General features: G+C 31.1%; 2 protein-coding genes across 3 annotated transcripts; one reads left to right on the forward strand and one right to left on the reverse strand.

The window, feature by feature from the left end:
• Positions 1–729: 729 nt before the first annotated feature.
• LOC126664768 (NADP-dependent glyceraldehyde-3-phosphate dehydrogenase) lies at positions 730–7808 on the reverse strand. The gene is made up of 8 exons (XM_050357312.2): positions 7569–7808; positions 6818–7011; positions 4725–4853; positions 3555–3674; positions 3272–3408; positions 2013–2547; positions 1158–1274; positions 730–1047 (listed from the first exon to the last, which is right to left on the reverse strand). The coding sequence occupies exons 1-8, from the start codon at positions 7711–7713 to the stop codon at positions 934–936; spliced, it is 1491 nt and encodes a 496-aa protein (XP_050213269.1). The 5' UTR covers positions 7714–7808; the 3' UTR covers positions 730–933.
• Positions 7809–13668: 5860 nt separating this feature from the next.
• On the forward strand, positions 13669–16953 carry LOC126665693 (APO protein 2, chloroplastic). 2 transcript variants are annotated; one of them, XM_050358571.2, is made up of 4 exons: positions 13669–13908; positions 14565–14926; positions 15221–16044; positions 16657–16953. In XM_050358571.2, exons 1-3 carry the CDS (start codon positions 13777–13779, stop codon positions 16041–16043), a joined length of 1317 nt encoding a protein of 438 aa, XP_050214528.1. In that variant the 5' UTR covers positions 13669–13776; the 3' UTR covers position 16044; positions 16657–16953. The 2 variants fall into 2 exon arrangements, with proteins under 2 accessions (XP_050214528.1, XP_050214527.1); XM_050358570.2 differs by lacking the exon at positions 16657–16953 and having other exon boundaries at positions 15221–16235.
• The last annotated feature ends 872 nt before the right edge of the window (positions 16954–17825 follow it).

Here is a 17825-nt window from a genome sequence, read left to right on the forward strand (position 1 = left end):
AAATGAATAGTAAAAAAACATATCCTCAGCTTCTGTCACTCTTCTACACAGAAAAGGTAAAAACAGAACAGAACAAGGAGGCCGTATTTTTACCTCAAGCATGGGACTATATATAGATAATTAAACTGATTAACCGCTACTGTTTTCCCTTTGCTTGCTCTTCAGATTTTACTTTTTAAAGAGAAACCTGAAGACAAATGTCAACTCATAAAATAAGGATTTAAAAGTTCCTCCAACCAAGAGTAATTTTAAACTCTTTAACAATCATTTCATAAATCAATTGATTCATAGTCACCCACATGTTATTTATTTATTTAGATCGTAGGAACTGGCAAAAATTGAATTCATAACTCGCCATCTAACGCTAGTATTCTTCCTATTAGACAGACTATATATCAAGTCTAATAAGTAATTGAATATAGTCCAGTGGTAGGAACATTATAATTCAAGTCCAAAATTCGATTTCTTTTCCATTATAACAAAAAAACTCTAATTAGCGAAGTCCTCAATATTGTTAGAATCCTGACAAATTATATTGCCTCACCTTAATGAAATTTTAGCAATTTTAAGTAATTTTTTGGAGGCAAAATGTAAAAATTTCAATATTGCCAGAAGAGATCAAGTAAGATCTTTTTATAATGCACCGCTCTGAGACGAGTGAACTCCACATTTCAAGAAAAGCGGAGTTGTTGCAAGAGAGGTCCGTTATAGACCCATTGTAGATAAGAATTCCAGCCAGGTAAGATGTCCCACACTTGATGTATATAAGACCATTAGTTCACAAATGTACTCTTAGCTATTTGATATTTAATGAAAACAGCACACAAGTACAAGTCTGAAGACAAATTTGGTCCGAAAAGCATACTAATTAGCTACAAATAACACTTGTGATTATTGAGTGTCTAATAAATGGATAATACTAAGTACTAAGTACTAACCCATGGTGTAAGAAGGGCTTGGTAAGTTAATAACAGTGCTCTTCACCTTAACCATCATGTTAATGCTGTTGGTAATGCCTTGTGATCCAATCCCACTATCTTTCAAACCCTGTCATCAACAAATCATTCACTTACTTCTAATTACAACGATTTGTCTAAAATCTCATATTGAAATCGAAATCGAAATCATATTTTTAGTTAAAAGTATGAATGACCGACCTGGAAAGGAAAATGATCCGGCCCGCGAGCCGGTGCAGAGTTGATCTGAACTGTGCCGGTTTCCATTGCATCACTAATCATTATAGCTTTGTTGATGTCTCTTGTGAATACACAGCCCTGTTGTTCCATTATAATGTATTAGAATCAAACTTGGAGAAAGAGGGTGCCTATTTTTTGGCCTAATGGATTCTATAATTTTAAATAATATAATTTATGAAATTATTTTATTATTTTTAGTAAAAATGAATAAATAATAATAGATTCGATTTAAATTTTATCTGAAATCAAAATTAATATATACCTAAAATTATATTAAAAAATATACATTCCTTTTATTTTATTACATTTAATTTAGTTTAATTCGATTCGATATTAAATAAGTAATAAAAGAATAATTATTTTATTTACATTTAAATTTATAAGGTGACTTTCTATTTTTGGCATAATGATCATTCGAGCAACACACTCCAGCTTGACCTAATTCGGATTCGGCTCAGCTCATTTGCGCTCTTAATTCAAATCGAACAGATTCGAATCAAATCAAATGTTTTCCCTTTTAAATACAAACCAAACAGAGCTTAAATATACAAACTAGTTAATTTGGTGATTCTTTTAAATGAGTTCACTTTTTTTTATTGATTTTGCACCAAAACTTAATTCAACCATTTTTTAACTTTTAAAATGGACCGGACCAAAAAATCATTTTTTAACCCGAACCAAATTAAATGTATCAGTTTCATTCGGTCCCCTAATTCAAACTCCAGAGATAAGACGGACGACACAACACTCTCCCAATAAAATAAGGCCTAGAGGATTGAGAAAGGGGTAAATCTGAATAAGCATAATTTAACATACCTGAAGTCCAAAATTGCTAGCATTGCAATGGTGAATTCCTTCTTCAACAGAATTGATTCTGATAACCGGAAGAACCGGACCGAACGGTTCTTCCCAAGCAATCCTCATATCCGGTCTAACATTATCCAACAACAAAGGCCAAATAAGATTGCCTTCTCTCTTATACTCTTGACAAAATGTAGCTCCTTTCTCTTTAGCATCTTTAACAAGCCCTTCAATGAAATTGGCAGATGATTCCGTAACTACCGGAGTAATATCGCAGTCGTCTTCCGGCGGTCCGACTCTTAATTTTGCGACTTTACTATTGACTTTCTCTACTAGAGCATCAGCAACTGAGTCGATTACTAAAACAACTTTGACTGCAGTGCATCTTTGTCCACTGTATGAAAATCCTCCTTTTATAATGTTTGATGCTACCAAGTCGAGATCTGCATCGTCCAGGACGATGCAGGCGTCTTTCCCTCCGAGCTCCATTTGAAGTGGGATCATGCCAGCTTTTTTTGATATTGAGATGCCTGTGTCTCCACCGGTGAAACTGAGCAAAATGTAATAATTGAAGTTTACATTCTAGTTGACAATATTAAACTAAGTGATACGGAAATAGAAACGGAAACAAAATAAAACTGACACCAAAAAATGGTATTTTCGATAATAAAGGATACGAAATGCAGAAAAATTTGCGAATATTGAAAAATGTAGATGAGAAGAATAGTGCTCGAGAAGGAAAGAATGATCGAAAAAATTAGTGGCAGATTTATAAATTTTTCATAAGGTGGGAAAAATATAAAGTAGTACTACTAAACATTTTATAGCTATTTTAAAAAGGTAAAATAAAAAATTTAAGAAGGGAGATTTAATTTTTTAATTTGAAATGGACAAAATTATGCTATTAAATTCATATTAAGACTGTTGCCTATGTAATGATATATTATATTTAAAATCTCACTGTGTAAAGGAAATTCATTTCTGAATTAGAAACAAATATCCATTTTTTTAAAATTGCAGAAGCGCCCCAACATGTTTTGTGTCGATCTCCCAGCATTTCCGTTTCCGAAACAACCGGAACGGATGAAACATGGCCACCAGGCGTTTCCGTGCTTTAGAAATGTTCCCGAAATGAAAACAAAAAGATAATTAAATATTTCAAAATATAATTTTGATGTACTAATTTCTGACGCTTAAGCATTTCGTTAGGTTCAATGTAGAACAAGGATACTCCTTAATAAGAAAAGGATGAAGAAATAAAGAAATGTAATTACCTAATACAGTTAACACCAGGATGCATAGTAAGGAAGTCACCGATCTCAGAGCCTTTACCAGTCACACAGCTGATTAATCCTTTGGGGAAACCAGCCAAGTGAAAGCAGTGTACCATATGCAGGCAAGATACAGCACCCTATAATTAAAATAACTTAATCATTTAATTCAGAATATGTTAAATTCCGGTCACTAAAATGAAACAAATTAAATTTTTAATGACTAAAATGAATTAATTTAAAAGTTTAGTGGCTCTGTGAATCATTTATCCTGTAAATAAGTTACCTGAGTTGGAGGCTTGAGGACAATGGAGTTTCCAGCAATCAATGCAGGACCAATTTTTGAAACAGCAAGATTGACTGGATAGTTAAAGGGTGGAATGGCTAACACCACTCCAAGGGGTACCTGAATTTTTAATTCAATCATAATTAATTTGATAAAGAAGATGCTATTTAATTCACCATTTTGTATCACCTTAAATGTCCCTACTGTAATAGTATTTCATTCGTCCAATCCCTTTCAGAAATGTATATTTCAAAACCAACTTTTAATTCATATCAGGTGGATTAAAAAAGATGAATTAAAGAGGATGGTTAAGCATTACTCATTTGATGATTACCATTTTAGGTTAGTCTTATTATACTAATTTTGCACTACATCTTGCAACTTTCATATCCTATATATATACATATTCATGAGCCGAAGTTGGATGGATTAGAACTAAAACTAATTGGTCTTGTAAGTTTTTAAGGTAAGTTCAAATCCAGCTCAATTTGAAAGGATTTTTATTAGTATTATTTAAATTTTACTTAATAACTGGATTTATATAGTTCGGTCAGAAATTTTACATTATAAAATTCAAATTGTTCCATAGAAAATATTTGTTGAAATTAGTCCACCTTGGATTGATCTGAGTTGACTATGAACCAGTCTAATAACATTTTATAGATGTATGGAAATCAATTCACGTCGAATTGTCAAATTCAGTATAGTTTGATTGTTTAATTTTGGACATGAAAAAATTCAATTAAGTTTGAATACCAGCTGAAGAGATATGGTCAAATCGGAAAAATCAACCCAATCGACTAGTTTGGTTCAATTTAGTTTAAATCTTTCTAATTTTTAAAAAATTAATTTGATTTGAATTAAAAAATAAATAAACTTTTCGATTAAGGACAAACGGAGAGCACACCCGTAATGATGAGGGTCATATATGGAGTAAATTTAGGTGCAAAATTTGTTAGATTTGTTTATTTTAGCAAGTGTGGAAATTGTAAGGCTTACATCATTAACCAATTAATTTGGCACTATCTACCTTATGAATACAATGGACATTAATCTTTTTTGTTTTGTTCATCCATTCATTTTTCATCATCATCCCCATAACTCATCAATTTTAAAACTGACCATAACAAAAAAGACTCAAATAAGTAAATGTAAATAGTGCTGTTATACCTTAGAAGTGAGACAATACTTTGTTCTGTCATTTCCAGGAAAACTATCAGAAACCAAGAATTTGCCTTCTCCAAGAATCCTCACTCCCTCTTCAGCTGTGTAGGAAATTAGATCTCCCGATCTCACAACCTACAACAAATCACAACATTTCAACAACTATTTGTATTTCCTCTCATGATTATGCAAAATTCAAGAAAAATACACTAATAACACAATGAAACTAGCTGAGAAAGCGCATTCGGCAGTTCAATTCAGTTCGGTTAGGTTTGGTTTTTAATTTTATCGAAATATAAAATAGTATTAATATTTCAAAATAAAAAATAAAAAATTATAAACTTAAAAATAGTAAATTAAGAAATTAAATATTGGATTATTTTTAATGATTATATATATTTTAGCATTTTTTCTGAAACATACATTTTAGCATTTAAACACATGAAAAATTATATTACTATAAAAAGTACTTTTTTTAATTAAAATTTAAAATGCAATGAACTGATATTTTTTAAAAAAATTATATAAATAAACCGAACCGATCAGTGGCATAGCTAGAAAATGTAATTGGGGTGGCAAACTAGGGGTGGGCATGGACCGGTTAACCGGTCCATGAGGGTAATTTGTAAACCGGTCTATTGTAATACGGTTTTTAACATTAAAAACCTAAACCTAAAATTTTAAATGGTTAACCGGTAAATTAGTTAACCATAAAAAATGGTTCGGTTTTGCGGTTTTTAACCATATAACCATTAAAAAAAGATAAATTTTTTAATTCTATTTGATTTTTTAGCAAACAAAAAAAAACTATATAAATTCAAATTATATTAAAAATATAAATCTAAACTATCTTATGAATGAATAGTTGAGTCAATGCAAATATTTAAAACTATTATTATTTACAAATAATTTATGAGTAATATTAAAGTTAGGTTTGTATTTTTTGAATTGTTTGTGGTGTTGTTCACGTCCACTTTCTACTATTTATAGACTTAAATATTACTATTTCTGTTAAGTAAATATTTTAATAAGAAAAACATTTTTCTTTTAAAATATTTTTATATATAAATTCTCTTAAAATATATAAATATTCCTAAATAAAATATTTGTCAATATATTTTTATATTTAGATTTTATTGTGTATTGATGGAGTCTGCCTTCTGAACCGGTGAGTGAACCTGCAAAACAGGGTAGAAGCTAACCGGACGGTGGTTGTCCGATTAACTCTCCGATGCTAAAGTCAGTCTAGAGCTTTGAGCAGCGTTTTTAGTATATGAATGTAATTGTGATTCTAGGCATACCTCGTGCTCCTTTTATAGTAGTCGAATATACCTAGTAGAGTTGTATTAGGCAAGTGAATCCTACTTTATAGGGATTCGGCAATATCGTAGGGATTCTCCTGATTTGTCGTGATCTACCTTAATCTGATAAGAGTCCTATTTAGGAACGTCTTCCTAAATAGTCGTATCTTCCTAAAGTAGAGCTTATCCTTCCATATGTAGTGTTTGTGTCCAAATAGGACAATATTTCCATATTTAGTCGTTTATCCGAATCCCGGACTTGATGCGCTCTCGGCGGATCACGTGGGATTCGGTCTTTATGTCGCTGAATCTAAAGAGATTCGGCATTTCCTTCATATCTTCGGATCTTCAGGGGGAGTCCGGTATCACCTGAGAGTGGATCTCCTGTAACTCGGCTCCATTATACTTTCAATAGGATTCGGTATCCATCATGTATATTATAAAATCCATATTATTTTATAGATCATAAAATATATCTTATTAATTATTAAAAATATATGAATATATATATAAACCGGTTAACCGGTTAACCACGGTTTTTAGAAATCCAAAACCTAAACCGTTGGATCGGTTAATAACATTTTCCGGTTCGATTTTTTGGTTTCGGTTCGGTTAATCGGTTTGACCGGTTTTTTTGCCCACACCTATGGCAAACTATAACCGAGGAAATTCTAAATCAACTCTAATCATGGCAGGCGCGCAACTCCCTCTCTGAGCGGCTAGCTCCACCGCTAATACCGATCATTTTGGTTCGGATTTGATTAGGAAATATAAAAGAAAATGTGGGAAACATAGTACCTCAGAGACTGCATCTTTAGCTGGTTTAGCAATTTCTTTGACAAGGCACTCAGCAATTGGAGCCTTATGCTCCTTCAGAATAGCTGCTGCCTTGTGAAGCAGCTCTGCTCTTTTCCAAAGAGGAGTTCTCGCCCAACTTTTTTGTGCACTTTTTGCTAATTCCATCACCTTGTTTACCTCTTCTTGAGAGCAAGCTAACAAAACCACAGTCACCATATTATACTTTTTTTTTTTTACAAAAAGAACTTGTAAACATAAGAATTTGTAAAGAACTCCCACAATAACCGGAAAAAAATAATGCAGAAATTGATTATGAAGGTATCTAAATTATTAAATGTTTTGCATTTTTTATGACTAAACTTTAATTTCTTTTATTTTGATTTTTAAATTTTGATTTTATTTTAAATTAGATTTTTTTAGCTAAAATGCATATATGACAACTGAATTTTATTAGATTTTTCTTAATAATCCGTCATTTATGAATTTTTTTAGATAAGAGTTTTTAGGTTAAATTATACATACAAGACAAGTTTTTAAGTAAAAGAAAGTAAAATCCGGCTATTATATATGCATTTTTGGACGAAAACCTCTTAAAGATAAAATTATAAATTAACTAAACTGAAACGACTTAAAGTTTAATGACGAAATTGCAAAAAAAAAAGAGAAAGATAATGTACCTCCAGGATCAATTACCTCGAAATTCCAAAACGTAAAATTCAGAAAAATTCCATGCAACATATTAAAGATATACCTTGAACCTTGTAGTGAGTTTTTCTGGTGGTAGGATTGATAATGGCAACAGTTTTTTTAGAAGCTGAGTAGTTCCATTCTCCATCAGAATAATATTTATACACTTCTCCATCAAAAATCTCGGCAAAAACTCCAGTCCCAGCCATGTTTTAAGTAGAGGATGGACGAGTTTAAAGAACAAAAATGGTGAAGGAGCAGATCGGTAGTGGTGAAGTAGTAAAAGGGAGTGTGTGGTGTGAGTTTATATAAGGAGAAGGTGAGCCATTGTTTGGATTGTAAGAAAGTTTGTTAGTTGGTGGTTCTAAACGTGCCATGTTAGCTTTGCGTTTCATTGTTATTTGCTTTGTCGTTTTACACTCTTCTTGTTTTATTTTATTATTGTCATATTTCGAGAAAAAAAACAAGTTCAAAATGACATGACTTACTTGTACGTATTGGCATTACAAGTGGATAATTCTCCATCCATTGTTGTCCAAATATTTTATTGTTTCTCAAAAACAAAAAAATATAGATAAATAAAATGAAAAATATAATACTAATACTGTGGGATGTTTTTTTTTTTTAATAAAAAAAATAATAATTGAAAGAAATAAAAAATGAGAAGGCTATAGTTCGATTATTTTCTCTATCATTTTCTTATTATCTTTTTAAAAAAATTAATAATTTGATCATGTTTATCACAAAAGATAATTATTCAACTCCTGCATCCTCATTTATTTTTATCTTTTTAATTTGTTTATTTTTATTTATTTCAAAGTCTGTTTTTTCTCTCTCTTTTTCTGTTTCTTTTCAATTCTCATATTCTATCTTTTCTTCTTTTTTGCTAAAGCCACACATCTTTTTATATTTAAATATTGTATATGCTATTTTTGTCACTTTTAATTCTATTACTGAAGAAGATACATTCAAGATGATGACGCGACATCAATTTTTTTTTTCTCTTTTTGTGCATTTTTTTAAAAAAATTTACATATTAAAATTTACAATTTATTTTCAATTTTATGGTTTGATTTTAGATTTATTAGGTTAGACTTCCAATTTTGTTATTGGTTGCTTATGAATTAATATGTGGTGTGATATTTCTTCTTGGTGCTAACAGTAAACGTCGTAAACTGATTTGTTTATATTTTTTTATTTGATATTTGTTTGTATATACATAATTTAATTACATACAATCTAAATGCTTTTTTAAAATTTTATTTAGTTATTAGAAGTTAAATCTCAAATGGTTTCATATGTTCATAAGTTTCGCACTTATTTCTACAATGTCTCATTAAGATACATAGAAGTTAATTCCAATTAGTTTCATTAGATTTCATACGATTTTAATTCGTTTCAAATTCATAAGAGTTAATTGCGATTTAGTTTTAAATTTATTTACAAAGTTTTTAAAAGTTTTATATGTCTTCACTTTATTTTAAAAAGTTTTGTACAAACAGTGAATTTGAATTAGTTTTATAAGGTTTCACACAATACCTCAGAGACTGCATCTCTAGCTGGTTTAGCAATTTCTTTGACAAGGCACTCAACAATTTCTTATATAGAAGATATCCCCATTAGTTAATACATCAAATATGCTGACAAAATCGTCGCCTATTAAAAAGTTTTAAACATTTTGAACTTAATAAATACTTGCATTCCATGAGGCCCTAAAGGGAATGGATCAGAGTATGCAGCCGTTTAAAATTTGGGATCAGAGTTTGCCTCCCGCGAGAGACCTACACGGCTCGAGTGGGGATTAGTCTGAATGTGGAAGGCTTTAAGGTGTCGTCTCATAGTTGAAACCCGTTCAGGAAACCTCATGTACCCTGTAGCAAAAAAAAATAAGGGAATGGAACATTTATAGATCTGTTATTAATTATTTGAAAAAATTACAAGTTAAAATGGAGAATTTATTTTTGATGTACTACGTGGCCTATGCGATTGTTGAAAAGATTTCAAGACTCGATTACATTGAATATGTTTGTCGAGATGAAAATTGTTGAGAAAAGATGATTATCTCTACTGCTGGGTGACCCAAAAAGGGCCGACTTTCAAACGGGCTATTAGATAGATAAGTGTTCCCTTAGTCAGTTCTAAGAAGCGGGTTTGACTATAATTCCTAGTATAAACATTTTTAAGGTTTAAATCAGTTTGAGAACGGGTGAAGTGTGTTATTAAGAGCTTTAGCATAAATATTATGTCATTATAACTCTACCTTTTCCATGATAGAATCAAACTCTCTTTGCTCGTAAACGTAAATTCCATTGATCGAATCACATCTCATTTATGTTGTTGATTGTTTTTTTTTCTTGTTTAGTTTTTATATAGATTTCTCGTGAAAACAAACATACATATGTTTCTTTTTATAAATAGCAAATTCCTTTTTAATTACTTAATCAATGTTAAACTACCATAAAATAATCAATTTATTTTAAAAAATTTATTTAGTTTTTTCAGTTCGGTTTATATCAAAATTTAACTTTTCCTCTACTTTTAAAATCAAATCAAATAAAAAAAACTATTTTTTCATATTATCAAATCAAACTGAACTGATTTTATCTGTTTATTTAATTATTCGATTTGATTCGATTTTACGCATCCTAAATACATAGGCATGGCGTAAATTCCCATCTTACATGTGAATTAGATAGGAGCTTGTTGCACCCCACTTCATCATTGATATTCAAAGATAATTGGAACTTCCAAACTTAGATGAACATACCACATTAATGTATACACAAGATTAGATTAGATTGTGATGATTTCGTTGTGGGCATCTCATTTAGAGGGCATGACTCGTATGAATACCAAAAATTCCTTATCCCCAAAGTTGTGGTAGTGTTGGTATATGTGACTAAAATCTAACCAAAACCATAACCTTTTATTACTACCATTCCACATAAAATGTTGTGCCACTATTCTAATGTATCCTCCTTCCTTACTTTACAAAAAAAATACCAATCCAAAAACGTGATGAATATGTGGGCCAAACCTTTTTTTTAACCAATTGATGGGTGTCAAAGATAATGTTGGACCCTGTCTACTTGAAATATAGTCTAACTAATTTCCTCCAAATATACCTATACCTATACATATTCTAATTATTTAAAATTATAAACGATAGTATAAATTTACTCTTTTAGCTAACTCTCTCAATTTCTCTACTAATCCCACATACAGGGCTTAAAAAATTATATTATTTGAATTTTAAAATATATGTGCATTAGATTTAGTATTTAAAGAATCTGAGTTACACCGAATTTGAATTTATAAATTTAAGTATTATTCAGATAAAACTTAAAAAAAAATATAAATTTGTAACAAAGCATTTATTTTCACGAAACTGGTAAAATGCTATGCCCCTGGCAATTGCTTGGACCAAATAACATATATTAAGACAAACGAGTTGTATATCAAACACTATAAGTGCTGGACAGTAAATTATCAAGGTTGTGAGTTCAAATCCTTGCACACGCTCTTCCTCTCCAATTACATATAAAAAGTATATATATTAAAAAAAGGGTTAATGTCAAAAAAAATCACGAACTTTACATGTTTTCTCATTTTAATCACGCAGTTTAAATTTTCTCATTTTCATGCACGAACTACCACTTTTTCTCAAATTCATGCACGATGCTGAGGTGACACTCATTCATTGGTCTAAAATAACCTCCACCTCAGCGAATTACACCAATGGAGCAGTGACACTTCTGCACCGTGTATGAATTTGAGAAAAAGTGATAGTCCGTGTATGAAAATGAAAAAATTTAAACTACGTGATTAAAATGAGAAAACGTCTAAAATTGATTAATTTTTATGACATTAACCCTTAAAAAAAAGATAATTACATATAAAATATAAAAAAGTTGGCTAGAATTCAAAAGATGTAAAGGTTAGCTAAAACATGGGAAAGTAGGTGGCGGTGGTGGTGGCTAAGGCAGTGATGGAGAGCCACAAACATATTGATGGATGTCTCTTCGTCTTTAATTTTTTGGACCACACCTTACTTAACTATGGAAATGAGCAACAAATTGAACTTTTATTTATGGACCACGCTGCACCATTTCATACAGTCTACTGCTACAAATATCTCACCATGCTCGTAAACTCTCCATCTCTCCACCACATATTAACTTTGGCTTTTACTTTAGTTTTATAAAAAAATGAAGCTATAATGTAAATCCGTTTACTTTTTTTTCTTAAGTAATGCTATATAACACTTTTTAGTTCTTATTAACCCACCTTACTTAATCCGTCTGACGTGACAATTAAATAGTGAATGCATTTAAAGTTGTTTTTTGACATATTCACTTTTGCAGGAGAATTGGACAAATTAAATACTGCCACGTGAAATGGGTTAAAAAAGATGGTACAAAATGATGGGTTGAATAACATTTTCCTTTTTATTAAGATACATTCATTTTACTATCTCGTTAACTCCATCTTTAAATCATTTAAATAAAAAAAAAGCAATTTGACATCATACACTTAATAATAAAATTAGTTGAATTGAAGATGTTAATTGATATAATAAAATACAATTTATTCATTTATATTATTTTCAATCTATATTAGCTTAAATATAGATAAAATATATTTAACATTTTATAATAATTATTTTACAAGAATTTAAATAAAAATAATTTAATATAAATGACAATATTAAAATTGACACTAAACCTTTAAAATAAACTAAATCCATATCTTCGTAAAAAAAAACTAAATCCATATCAATAACTAAACTAAAAATAAACTCACGATAAAAAAAAATATAAAAACAGGAGTAAAGAATAGCTGAGATCGTTGTAAAATTAAGATCCGTATTAAAGATAACCCGGTCCAAAATAAATATTTTGACACGAGCTAGGAATAGTTTGGACAATGTTTAAATAAAAAGGTAGATGATCACAAATATTTTTAAACAAACAAATATCTTTCATGTAACACACATCTGACACATTTTTCAAATTATAATAGAAAAATACAACTTACCATCACTATAAGGATTTACAAGAAAAATCTTACATATCACCCGATCTCTTGTATTTCTTTTAGAGTAAAGCCCTAGGTACATTCTTTTCTCATTTATTATCTCTTTCTCTTCTTTCTCCGTTCTCTTCTCTATATTAACTTGAACGTCGAAACAAAAAAATAAAATTTTCTTATGGTATTTTCCGGACGTTTGTTGATCTCTTTTAAATCAGACCCAACTTATAGACCGCCATTGTCACTCAGTGATTATCACTTGGCGCCATCCGTAAAAATTCTTTTCCCAAGTTCGTATTTTTGATTTTTTTATATTTGTGTCTTATTGTAATTATTTTTTGAACTATTAGGTTGTCCGACGTTGTTGTGTCAAAAAACATTTCTCATGTCATGGAAGGCACATATTTGTTGGCCGCCAACTTGCCCACCTTTCTCATTGCGAATTGTATATTACCCAGTTAGACTAGTTTGATCAAATATTATTTCATTTAAATTTAAAACCGAATCCTCTCAAATTTTCATAAATTCCGAGTAAAATCATTTGATTTTTTTTATTTGACATGAATATAATAATATAATATCTATTTAGATGCATCTAAAATATATTACATAAATCCATCTCAAATTCATATCACATAAACGCAACAGTATGAAATCTACCAAACTCAACATCTGATTCATCAGATTAACATTAATTTTTAATTATGATGTTATTTGAATTAAAAAAATCATCAAAAATCTTCATCGTCTAACTTCTGTGGTAGTTTTTTTAATTCAATATTCTTGTAAATACTTTTAGGTATTTTAAAAATTATTTTCCGTGTTATTATTTTTGTATTTTTTTCCTCCGATAGTTGGGTAAAATTTCCTAGTTTTGTTTTGGATTTGTGATTTTTCCATCAAATATTGGTTACTGGGCCTAACTTAAAAAGCAGGCCCAATCCAAATTATGGTGGGGCAGGCAGGCTAGATTGGAAGAAGGGTTCAGGCTCATTAAAATGGCCCTGTATTCCCATTCTTAACCAAAAAGAAAGAAGGAAATTGAGTCAATTGACATTATTCTTTAGGGATATTTTTTATCATTACCAAAAAGTTGGATGGCCTTATGCAACTTTAGCCTTCATTCTATCTTCCCAGAATACTGGCTAATGAACTCAACTCTCATATTTTTTTTTCTCTCTAAAAAATAATTAATTTACTACTAATTTGCTATATAACTACTTCCCCTCCCCGGGTGCATTATGCCTTTGTTGGGCAGTAAATTGACGGTTTCACATTCAAATATGGAAGCTTGTATGGTTTCATGCACACCCAAATCGCAATTTCTCCAATTTAATCTCTACCCAGCTCTCAGCTCTCTTGATTTTTTCCAGGTACTTAATCTTTTAGTTCCATTTAATTTTGTTGTAAATTGTAATTAATAGTATCGGATTATGTGAGAATTTCCGTATCCAAGTATGACTCATGGGAGAATGAAGAAGTGGATACACTATTTTAAATTCAGTTTTAAATTGATGTGTTAATTTGGTAATACAATTTCACATGTGAATGAAGTTGAACTTATTAATGGATTGGTTCTGGTAAAAGAAAGTTGTCAAGGTTTATATATTCATTTAGCTAGGTAGCACTGATACGGACACGGGAAAACAGGATACTTGGACATGGATGTTGCGGAACGGTGTTATTTTAAGGTTTATATGTAAAAAAATGTAGTTGAAAGGCCAAGTTTCCGACACGTTTCTAAAACGGGAATTGATTGAATGAAGTGTCCGTGCTACCCAGTCTTTTAGTGCAAGAAAGCACAAGTTGAATCTTGTTAGTGTTTGTTGTGTTCCATTATGCTTCTTGCTAGGCGCTTTTAAAGTTAAGATAATGGATATTGCAATTTGAATATGAAAGTAGCTTAATTTAAGTTTGAGCTTATTGGTGTTGCTGGGGAATGTTGATTAAAATTTTTCAGAAATTTGTGATATGTTATACATTTTCTAAATTACTTGTGCTCTTTAATTCTCAATCTGTCGGCTTGCAGAGCATCAAACTTAAACACAAACTGAAGTCTGTAATTATCTCGAGAAGAAAGTTCTGGCAACCACATGCATTGGTCATTGCAAGTGAACAACCTCAAAATTCTGATTTTCCGCGTTATTATTCAAGGAAGGAGAAGAAACCTTTTCCTGTACCGATAGTGGAATTAAGACGAGCTGCTAGGCAGAGACTCAAGGAGAGGCTCAAGAACAAGAAAGGCCAACCAAGAGGGCGAGTCCCTCCTCCGAAGAATGGCATGGTTATTAAGAGTCTTGTACCAGTTGCTTATGATTTGTACAATTCAAGGATTATACTGATTAACAATCTCAAAAAATTGTTGGAAGTGGTTCCTGTTCATGCTTGCGGGTAATTTTCGTCCTTCACTCTGTCTTGCTCAACATTATTATTTGGCTCGGGATTATGATCTCATCTTAACCTATCATTATATGATTTTGCTCAAGTGGAACTTCCTATGATCACCTCTTGCTATTATACCGTATTCTAGCATCATAATGAAACAAAATCTGCCTAGTATTGTAATGATCACATTATTATGAGATACTTCTTTGCAATATTTGTTTGGCACGAAATTGAGGCTTGAACCTGCTAATTTAAATGAAAGTTAAGAGTCATAGAGCGGCTACTGTTTATCATTTGCAGGTGGTGTAATGAAATCCATGTGGGACCTTTGGGACATCCATTCAAGTCATGTAAAGGTAAATATGCTACCCTTCGCAAGGGCAATCATGAGTGGATAAAGGCAGCTATTGAAGATGTACTTGTGCCTATAGAAGCCTACCACCTCTTTGACCGCCTACAGAAGCGTATTACTCATGAGGAGAGGTTTTCAATCCCTCGAATTCCCGCTGTATTAGAGCTTTGCATCCAAGCTGGTGTCAATATTCCTGAATATCCCACGAAGAGGAGAAGAAAGCCTATCATCCGCATCAGTAAGCATGAATTTGTGGACGCGGATGAAAGCGATTTACCGGACCCTGTTCCAGAGTATGAAAAGCCGCTACTAATGGAAATACCCAAATCAGAAATAGTAGTTCCATCTGATGAAGAAGTAAAATTCATTGCTGATGAAACAATACGAGCATGGGAGAAGATGAGGAAAACAGCCAAGAGGCTAATGGGGATATACTTTGTGAGGGTTTGTGGATATTGTCCGGAGGTGCATGTCGGACCCAGCGGGCACAAGGCGCAGAACTGCGGGGCCCACAAGCACCAACAGCGAAATGGGCAACATGGTTGGCAGGCGGCTGTGCTTAACGACTTGATACCACCTAGATATGTGTGGCATGTTCCTAATGTAAATGAGCCATTGCAACGGGAGCTCAGGAACTTCTACGGACAAGCCCCTGCTGTTGTGGAGATCTGCATTCAAGCTGGTGCAGTTGTGCCAGAAGAGTACAAATCAACCATGCGGTTGGATATTGGGATACCCTCCAGTGTTAGCGAAGCCGATATGGTTGTTTGAGGTATTTTTCTTCACCTCCTTGTAATTTGATAGTAAACTGTATGTAGAATATACACATTTTTGCAATAGATGGGCTGTAGCATTAGAATGTGGTTTATTTAACCTGATTTAGCTGTATGTTTCACCTGTCTATGGCATGTGAGTGAAAATACAGTTCTGAAGCATTAACATGAAATTCTCGAGTTCCTCATACACCTAAACTCATGGCTAGCAAGCTTTTAGCTGCGCGGACCGTCAACATTAAAAATGCCAAACTCGAAGATAGTTTATCAAAATATAAAAATGTTAATGTCAATTTATCTTTGACTTTTGGAGTATAAAATTAATTTTATATGTCCGAAAACAACTCTAGTACCAATTAAGCTACAATGATTGAGTTAATGATATTTTCATTTGTGGATGAAAAACTCTTATAACTAGTCAACTCTGAAACTTTCAAACTCACCTCCTATTTCTCTTGCTAGCCTTATATATATATATATATATATATATTATTTATTTTAAATTACTGTTTCTCCATGCTTAAAAATTCACAATCTTTCTTTACATACACATCTAAAAAGTAAATAATAAAAACATCTTCAATAAAACAAAAGCTGAGAGAAAATGGCAGGTCCAGATCAAGCAGCTCAACATCCAACAGGGGTGCTTCATCAACGCAAGAGTTTACCAAAATGTCCAATAAGAATGGCCATGGGAGGTTTTATTTTTGTTGCTACTATTGGTTATTTTACTTTATATTCCAAGAAAAAACCTGAAGCTTCTGCATTAGATGTTGCCAAAGTTGCTACTACTTCTAACATCAATCCTACCAAATAGAACACCACCTTCAAAATTATTCTTTTTTTTATCTTTATTGTTATTTTTTTATTATTCCAAAATAAATCATAATTTTTTGTGTTTTTTACAATTTTAACATAAATGTTTGTTTTTAGCAATGTAAATCACAAACTGTCAATTTTTTATGAATTTTAAACAACGAATAATTTTTTGATAAAAAATATTGACGTGGAAGATGAAACAGTTATATGATATACACACATATATATATAGTCTACACCATTATTTTTTATCAAAAAATTGTTCGATGATATATATTATAAGAAATTGATAGTTCGTGTTTTAAATTGTTAAAATTTAATTTCATGTTAAATATGCTAGAATTTTTTGTTATTTTGTGATTAATCCTTTATTTTGTTACAGTTTTCTTCATCTAGTGGATTATATATATTGTTTTAACTATAAGGGAGGATGGGAAAAAATTGAAATTTCTGAATTTTTTATATTTATATTATTAGATTTTTTAGTGTATAGAACATTATTGTTATTGTTTTATGTTGTATTGATTTGTACACATATTTGGTTTCAATACATATCTCTTGACCCAATGATGACAATTCATGAAAATTGTAATGTTTGGTTTAGGGTTTACAATATGTTTTGTTGATTTTTTTTTTATGAAACAAGCAATTTTATTAAATCAAGTCCAAAGCAATTACGGTTGTAGAAAATAGAGAAAACATTATTGCACCATTCCTATTAATTTGTCATTGAATGGGTTGTTTGAGCTAACAAATGCATAGCAAAGTTTGCATATCGTCTTATAAAATAAAAAAAATAAAATAAAAAAATTGCTTAGGCAAACTATAACACACTCATATATGATAATATCAATTCCATGCTTGAATGGTTGAGTAATATCTGAAATGAACTTTCAAACCAACTTAGTGCTTCCTTAATAGCAACTGATTCTGCTTTTCTAGCTTGAAAAAAACCATGAAT

The sequence above is a fragment of the Mercurialis annua genome, linkage group LG1-X, assembly GCF_937616625.2.
Source record: "Mercurialis annua linkage group LG1-X, ddMerAnnu1.2, whole genome shotgun sequence".
In the NCBI taxonomy this organism is placed as follows: Eukaryota; Viridiplantae; Streptophyta; class Magnoliopsida; order Malpighiales; family Euphorbiaceae; genus Mercurialis; species Mercurialis annua.

Excerpts from the sequence above, each read along its gene's own strand:
- LOC126664768 (XM_050357312.2), bottom strand. The coding sequence starts at position 7,713 with ATGGCTGGGACTGGAGTTTTTGCCGAGATTTTTGATGGAGAAGTGTAT. Across the intron at positions 2,548-3,271 it reads CCTGGTGTTAACTGTATTAG|TTTCACCGGTGGAGACACAG; the intron begins GTAATTACATTT and ends CATTTTGCTCAG. Across the intron at positions 1,275-2,012 it reads CTAGCAATTTTGGACTTCAG|GGCTGTGTATTCACAAGAGA; the intron begins GTATGTTAAATT and ends ATGGAACAACAG.
- LOC126665693 (XM_050358571.2), top strand. The coding sequence starts at position 13,777 with ATGCCTTTGTTGGGCAGTAAATTGACGGTTTCACATTCAAATATGGAA. Across the intron at positions 13,909-14,564 it reads GCTCTCTTGATTTTTTCCAG|AGCATCAAACTTAAACACAA; the intron begins GTACTTAATCTT and ends GTCGGCTTGCAG. Across the intron at positions 14,927-15,220 it reads GTTCCTGTTCATGCTTGCGG|GTGGTGTAATGAAATCCATG; the intron begins GTAATTTTCGTC and ends TATCATTTGCAG.